The sequence below is a fragment of the Montipora capricornis genome, chromosome 4 (genome assembly GCF_036669925.1).
Source record: "Montipora capricornis isolate CH-2021 chromosome 4, ASM3666992v2, whole genome shotgun sequence".
NCBI lineage: Eukaryota > Metazoa > Cnidaria > Anthozoa > Scleractinia > Acroporidae > Montipora > Montipora capricornis.
The window spans coordinates 37,274,626-37,282,911 of NC_090886.1; the positions used below are offsets into that span (position 1 = coordinate 37,274,626).

General features: G+C 39.2%; 1 protein-coding gene across 2 annotated transcripts in view; it reads right to left on the reverse strand.

Annotated features, from left to right (window-relative positions):
* Positions 1–1,560: 1,560 nt before the first annotated feature.
* The window catches only part of LOC138046895 (histamine H2 receptor-like), a 90,413-nt gene continuing 83,687 nt past the window's right edge, over positions 1,561–8,286 (reverse strand). For both annotated transcript variants that reach the window (XM_068893494.1, XM_068893493.1), the window contains exon 2: positions 1,561–3,566. In XM_068893494.1, the coding sequence (XP_068749595.1) occupies positions 2,570–3,547 (978 nt within the window). In that variant the 5' untranslated portion in view covers positions 3,548–3,566 and the 3' untranslated portion in view covers positions 1,561–2,569. The remainder of the gene's footprint in view (positions 3,567–8,286) is intronic.

Here is an 8,286-nt window from a genome sequence, read left to right on the forward strand (position 1 = left end):
GCAGTACTGCGTGAATAAAGAACTAAAATATAAAGGTCAATCAAGCTTTTCCGCACTCGGATAAAAACACGAAACTGTGGCCCATTTCTCGAAAGTCCTGATAACTTTTTGAGATCAAAAGGCCATTTGTGAAACTGCCATCCGCCTGTTTTAAAGAGTTCGTCTTTTAGTATGTTTTTAAGATAGCTAAACTCCAAATGATTGACCTTCTTAAGGTTTAAAGGGAATGGTGATATCGAAAAAGTCTCGGGACTCTCGAGATACGGGTCCCCGAACCCGAATGAGAATGGAACAATGACCCCTAATAAAGTCAGTAAAGTCACTGCTTACGAGCCAGAAGGCTCATTAGGGCGGCGCTTATCTAGAAACATAAGTACGAGGCCAAGGATGTACAAAGTATTGTTATTCAAATTTAGGCGCCATATAAGCAAAGGGTCTATGTAGTCATCTAAAAAACCATGTTTTGTCGTAATTTGAATAAATTAGTTTAACTATATATGGATCTAAAAAGTCGTGGACGTGGGTTGGTTGTTGAAGTGGTGCAGAGTTTCTTGACAAGAGGGAAGGCCAATTTTAGAAGAAAGTGGAGGGCAGAAACGCTCAATCAGTCAATGCTGAAAGTCTTTAGCAGACCCCAACCGTACATCAAGACAAAACCCCTTTGTCTACGGTGGAGGATCGAGCGAGGAGAATATTACTGTACCGCTCTTTAGTGAAAAGGGAAACGGAAAAGCTGAGCGCCGGAGTTGACAAAAGAGGAACAGGAAAAATAAAGTCCGAGAAAGATAGAAGGCGCCGGAGAGCAGAAGCAGAAGCAGACCGAGAAGCAAATGGTTTAAAGCTGCATTGCTGGCTGAGGTTTGTTGGTTTGTGGGTTAGTCGGTTTGTTGGTTTGTTGGTTAGTAGCGTTTTAGAGTGAAAGCGAAGAACTGAACTGAACTGTTTAATATTCTAAATATTCAAAGTAAAGTATTTAGTTTATTTTAATTAGTGTTGTCATTTAAATATATATAAAGCATAAAGAAAATCTAAGTACGATTAGTTAATTTAGAGATAGTCACTGTACTAACTGTTATACTTGTTGTTAACTTATATCTTTTATCAAAAGTCGTACGCGTTTTTCTTTAACATTCATACTGTGTTGCGTGTTTGTGCGAAGGGGTGTGAAGTGCGTTGTCTTACACTTAGTTTTACCCTGTTCGCTCCTCGCAATCTTGCGAGACCCAGGGGATCGCGAACCGCCACAAGACCCCAACCCGGACCACTCGATTCGGAGTCGTGCGCACTAACCATGAGGCCACCGCGCCTCCCACAATGACCCCTAATGGTTGTTTCAAAATTGTGGAGCGTCAGGGCCCGGTTTTTGGAAAGCCGATTAACTTAATCCAGGATTAGTGTAAACTTTTGTTTCATTTTTTTTAACTTTTTGGTAAAAGTTTCTTTCGTTCATTTTTGTTTTTCAAGATTAACTTCTTCTAATATAAAGTTTTACCAAAAATCAGCGTTAAACAGCATTTGGAAGTAGAGAAATAGACTCTTTGGTTCATTTTTAATCTGGGATTAACGCTAATAGGATTTTGAACAACCGGGCCCAGGTCAAAATCACGAGGTAAATCAAACTTCCAGAATTAAATTCCGAAAATTTTCTGATCCATGCCAGAAGGAGGATGACTTCATGGTCATAGCTCTATGCCCAAGTTTCCTGAAGATTGCCTTGAACATGGTGTACATACAGACATACAAACTTTTAATTATTTTAGCTCGGATTTCCGGCAGAGTAGAACTATTACATACACATTGTAAATGTATGTCCTACATTACTAAGTTAAATGATCGGTCAAGTATGATGATTATCCGGTCTTTCGAATCTTGTTGGGAACACCAAAAACAGTTCACCATACTCTTCCAAACATTATCCCTGCAGCGGACAAGAACATGTTCGTTTATCAGTCATGCATAGGCCGAGCATGGGATAAACTGAATGACCAGCATTACTATTTATTAATTTTGAACGATATTTCCCAGCGTTTGATTGGTTTATATTCTTTTAGGCGTAAATGGTATCGTTCCTTTTCCCCAGAAAATTAAAAACTTGCTTCGTAATGTGAGAAAGAAATCGATGATGTGATAAATACTTCTCCTTAGACTTTTAAAGAGATCGGAGCGAGTTTTGAATGAGCAATAACATTTCTGTCGAATTCGGTTTTTCGTACGATTTTAAGAACAACGATCTTAAAATTTTTTGAAGCTGTTGGCTCAAGTCCTCGATCGTTATAACTCTCCTAACTGCTTTACAATGGCACCTAGACAGAGTTTGTTGAATCCTTATAAGTGCTTCTTTGCTATGCCTTATGATTGAACTATAGAGTACCTCATTTTTTTCACCAACCAATCAGAGGCAAGATAAAGATCCAAAAAAACCCTCTCTCGTGCGTTTTCGTGCCACTGGAATCTACATCGACTTCTGATTGGCTCACTACATTGTGCGCGCCTCTTACGATTGCCGATTGCTCAGTTTGAATTTCAAAACGCTCAACTTGAACTGTTCCAGTTCACTGTCAAGAGCAAGCTACGGGTTTTCTTGAAGTGAAATAGCGGCCATGTTTGCATCAGCAGGAGCGCCACCGCAAAGTAAATTTCTCACGCCGGTGCGGAAGCCTTGCATGCGCATGGCGTAGATGATAGGATTTACCAACGAGTTTGATATGAAACATGTTAGCGCGAACATTCGCAGGTGAAACTTTACAGGACTTTTCGGAGAAGTGAAATCAGGATGGAACAAACCCAGACATATATATGTTATAACAGGCAAGAGAGTCATCAGGGAAGCAACTGTAACAGCAAACAAAGTGGCGGATAGCTGGCGCTCTCTCATGATAACTCCGTTGTCGAGCCGGTTCATTCGCGGGCCAAAACGAACCTTGATAAAAATTGAAGTGTAGCAAATGCATACAACAAGGAGAACTAGTAAATAGTATGCAATATACAGAGCGGAATTTATTACTAAAGGGATCTTCCCGCCATCTTGAAATGGCATTTTTCCTAACGTGATTTGAAGAGCTTCTCTGATAATAGCTATCAGCCAAATGATAGCTATAGTGACGTAGTAGACTCGTCTGCTCATGAATAGATGCCTGGAAGGACGGTATGTGGCATGCACGCGCTCCAACGAGATGACAGCAAGATTTGCAAGCGAAGCAAAGGAGAAGATATGGAGAAATGCAAACTTGATCACATCAGCCCAAGAGCTGTCATCCGAGGTGTACTCCCAGGCATTACAATGTTGACCGATTCGTTCAATCTGAAGGGAACCTGAAATAACCCCCGCCAAGAGATCAGTCATTGTAAGATTTCGGATAAAAATGTAAGCGCCTCGGCGCTGCATCTGGCGCTGTGTCATGAATACAGCCATGGTGATAAGATTGAGGACCACTATGGCTACACATTCAGATATTAGCACAACGATCCACGGAGTGCATTCTGATGAGGCGACGAGTGAAGACACTTCTGTTTTGTTGGTCGCATTTCTGTTGTCACTGCCAGACATAGTTCTTTACTGAAACCACCTGAAATAAAAACCAAAGTTATATTTGTCAGACAGAAAACCTCTGTCTCACATGCAAAAGTACAAAGCTAGTTGAGTACAGATCTCGCTTAGTGCATTGCTGTCAAGTGGCACTTTCATATTTAGGTAGGTTGCTTTTCAGACTTAGAAATCTTATTCCTATAAATATCGATTGACGTGAAGCGCCCCGAGATCTTTGTTTAAAAAGAAAAAGGTCTTAAGATGTAAGGTCAATATTGTTTTTATACCTGTGTAAGTTTAGAGTTATTTACACGCAACAAGGAGATATGTGATTTATTTGCCCAGGAAGCAAACAAGGTCAGTGAATCCTAGATTGCCTTATTTTAACCAGCTCATTTTTTCACATGAGTGGAATAATCAACTATGAGTAACATAATGAGATTTTCGGGACTCTTTCATTTATTTTTATTGTATGACTAATATAAGAGAAGGAAAGGTTACGTTTATACAAACGTTGGGGATATAATATAATAATGATAATATAAGAGAGTTTTCAGTTTCTTTTAAAGGTCCTAAAATCTTTAATTCCCAAAGCTTTGTAATTTAACATGCAATAAGTATATCGTCTCCTCCCTGCTAGCAGAGCTCTCTTTTCATTTGCGTCCACTGAGCTGACAAGTTCGGGAAAAGAAATTTCTGCCATGGGTTGAAACTCACTGTGATCCAACCGTCGTCCACAACCTTGGACGGCACTCTTCAAAACGCATGCTCCAAAATGTATTTGCAGTCTGTTTCTTGAGCCCACCGTGTCCCGCGTATGCATTTACAGTAATTTCCCTGTTGTTTAGCGAGCCGACACAAAATGAAGTACCACGCGTGAGGATTCGGTCGCGAAGTTACCGCCGCGCATGCCCAACACAGTGAGTTTCGATCCATGTCAGAGGTCTCTTTTCCCGTACACTACAACGGAAAAAAGAATGACCTGTGCTACAAGCAGGGAATATCGTCTCTTTCACGTCTTGGACAACGAATTTGACAAAAAAAAAACAATTTATTGCAATCTTATTATACTTTTAAAAAATTGTAGATGTATTGCATTTCTGGTGTGTCTCTAAATTTTTACATTGTTATACTCTCAAACAACAACAACAACAACAACAACAACAACAGTAACAACGTACAGCAACACTCTCACCTCATATTCATCCGTGTTCGAGAGTAAAAAGACAGTTTTAAATTTATGCATAGTGGTCAAAGTACAGCAACACACTCATCTCATATTCATCCATGTTCGAAGGTAAAAACACAGTTTTAAAGTTTTGAATAATGCGAGGAAGACAAAGAGGAAATTTCAGTTGATACATAATATTATTAAAGGATGTCTAGGAACACTGACTCGTTATCAAAGCTGAAAGGCTGACAATTGAAGATTTGTACCTTTTGAAGAGAATTTGTAAATAGTATGACGCCTTCTGTGAGCAAACCCGTATGTTAACGAAACAAAATGTAAACAATGTGATGTCAGCAAAGATTCCCTTATTATTATTATTATTATTATTATTATTATTATTATTATACTCCCCCACGGGATTATCCCACCGATTAATTTTTGCGGGCTCTCATTGGATAAAACTGATCACGTGACTTAAATCGAACAATGTAGTCCGATTTGATATGCGTCCTCTGATTTTATTTCTACGAAAGAAAACCAGGAAACGAGCAAACGTTCTAGTTAAACTTTTGATTGGTCATGAAAGACACAAAAATTATTTTGCAGAAGCCAGTGATGGAGAAATTACAAAGGTGGTTGACAAGGCAGCCAACAAGAAAACGTCCACAAAATATACTCTCAAGTTTTCTTTTTTGTATAAACAAACTACTGTCGCTTGCAATTACCTGTCCACGCACTTGAGAAAAACATGTTCCGCCGGCCGGTCAAAATTCAAAGTTTTGACAAGCAAACTTCAAAGGTTACCCGCCCACTCTGCAACGTTTTGACGCTACTCCGCAAACACTTCACAGGAAGCAAAGTCAGCAACACGTACGGGCATTTTGTCTTTTGCAGTTTTGAACACCTTGCTTGAAATTCCTACCTAGTTTATATATTGTAAACGCCATGTCTTGCCAAACGGCAAATAAATCATGCAGCTACGATCATTTGCGTAACTGGCGCCAAAACGTTCCTAAGTGGGCGGGTAAACTTTGAAGTTTGAGTGTCAAAACGTTGAATTTTGATTGGCCGGCAGAACATGTTTTTGTCACGTGTGTGGACAGGTAGTTGCAAGTGACGGTAAAGGTTAATTACATTTTTTGCGACAAAGTATATTTACCAAGCTACTACGGTATATAAATTTCATCCAATTTTTATCGTGGAGAAAAGAAAAGAGATTCCAAAACACTCTTGAAAACACGGAGTCGACGGAACTGTACATGTCCAGTGCGTTGAGGCGACTTTTCGTGGAAGCAAGAAAAGTTGAAGAAAAGCGATACAGCCGCATTACCATGAAAGCCATTCGTATTGGGCTGGACCGGTTTCTGCCATGTTCTCCACGAAGACCACACAGAAAGACTTTTTCTATTATTCGTGACAAATAATTGCAGTCGGCTAAACGAAGCATTAGATGCTACTTTGAAGGATCTTGCTCGATTCAGCAGCAGAATCAACTCCATTATCGTTCAACGCACAAAGTCAATGCGAGAACGATTTTTCTCGCTCAAACTTTATTGGCTGTAATTCCAAAGGGCACCTAAAAATGCTACGCATTTTTGTGAAAGACTGTTAATTCGTCGGCTGTCCTCTTGTCGAACAATATAATTGCAAAAACATTTAGAAAAAACTGTGTCTTCATTTACGTTTTCAAGCTTTTGATCTTTGGGGCGTTATAAAGAGTATACTTGACATGACAACTTGTCAACATTTCCTCCAATTACTTTGTAATTAATATCGAGCAAACCAATCAACACGCGTTGCGCCATTTATATACACGAAAGCTGGCTTTTTTGCCCTTTTGTATCTAAGTGCGTTCAGTGCGTTCTTCTTGAGAAATTAATCGGAGGGTTATAAAATAAATAAACCCCTTTCGGGCTTGCTGATATATTGGAGGATAATGCCCAAGGCTAAAAGATTGTCCGAAAAATGAACAGTTGGCCGAGAAGCGAAGCTTCGAGGGCCACTGTGAAATTTACTAATTTACTAACAATAACATGGCTGACAAATTACCCCGTAATTTTGGCGCGATATTTTAGCGTTAATTTATAATTTCAAAATTGCCATGGTAACATCTCTTATATCTCGATCAGAGCCAAGATGGCTTCGAAATTTAAGACAGTGACCATTGAAGAAGTTACGAAATTAAAAGAAGCGGTAGAAAATTTAAATACGCGAAAGAGCACAATTAACTGGGTGAGGGTTTTTGAAAAGTGGTGTGACGAAAGTAACCTTGAGAAAAACCTGGAGATGATTCTTCCCGAGCAGTTGGATAAAGTACTCGAGCGATCTACGGTTGTGAGCGTAATTTGTCACCCACGACATAGAAAGGTAATAAAATGGTTTTCTCGTGAAATTAGGAAATAATTTCACTTGCGTTTTGTCAAAATTCTGATAATTTCCCGAACCTTTAGGCGCGGGAAATTATCAGAATTTTGACAAAACGCGCGTGAAATTATTTCCTAGTTTCACTCGTCGCCATTTGAGTACACATCTAATTTGGCGCGAAATTTCAGCGTTAATTTATCTCGGGTTTCACATGACGTCACGGCCGCCTTGTTGGTATTCACAAACAATGAAACGGCGGCCATGATAGTGTCCCGACCCAATACTCCGGGAATTATTCTCTATTATTAGGGAAACGCTTTCTTTTGTTTTCTTTGAAAAACATGGCTGTTGATCACGTGAGTGAAAACCATGAATAATTTCATTTAATTTTCAGCAATAATTATCTGGAAAAACGAGGTCAAACACTGGTTGGCAAAAGTATGAACTTTCAGGCCAAATGTTGTGGCCCTCTTTGTATTCTTAACATATCACAATTATTTTTCATATTGCGCAGAAGTGACTTTGGACCAATTTTTTGGAACGTCTTAAGCTTAGGATATTAATGGCGACGCGAATGCGAAAACGGAAAACAATTTTTTTTACTTTGAGACTAGAAGCTCAAGAGAATAGTAAACTTTCATGATCTTTTTTGACCGGATTAACAAGTATTATTAAATTCTCAACCTCGGATAATGCATTTCACGAGCTCTGATTGGTTCACTCAATCACGGTTATCAGCACATATACCTTAGTTTGACCGCATTATATGATGTTAAATGATTGCGCTGAGCGTTGCTAAGCTAAAATTTATTCCCCGGAAAGCGAAATTTCTCTCTGAATAAAACCGAAAAAAGAAAAAAAAAACTTTATTTGTGGAAAGTTTGCATGAATTCCGACGTTTAGAAGTACGCGAAAAGGCAAGAAATGTTTTTGTGATGAGCCTACGTCTGTCTGACCACAAGGTATTACAAAACCTCGCATCTTCATCAGGTTTTTTCGATTTCGCTCGGATTTTCTCGCTTTTTTCGCTCGTATTTCGTACTTCCAAATTTTTGGAGTTTAAGGAATTTAATAAAACAATTTTTCCATTCGCGCTTGTTGGATATGAGACTGGATATAGCCAACAAGCGTAGCGCCGAGTTGGCTATTTATCATCTCATATCCAACTCGCGCTCATGGAATAATTTTTAAATAGCTAATTAAAAGATGTCCGTCAAGTTCACCA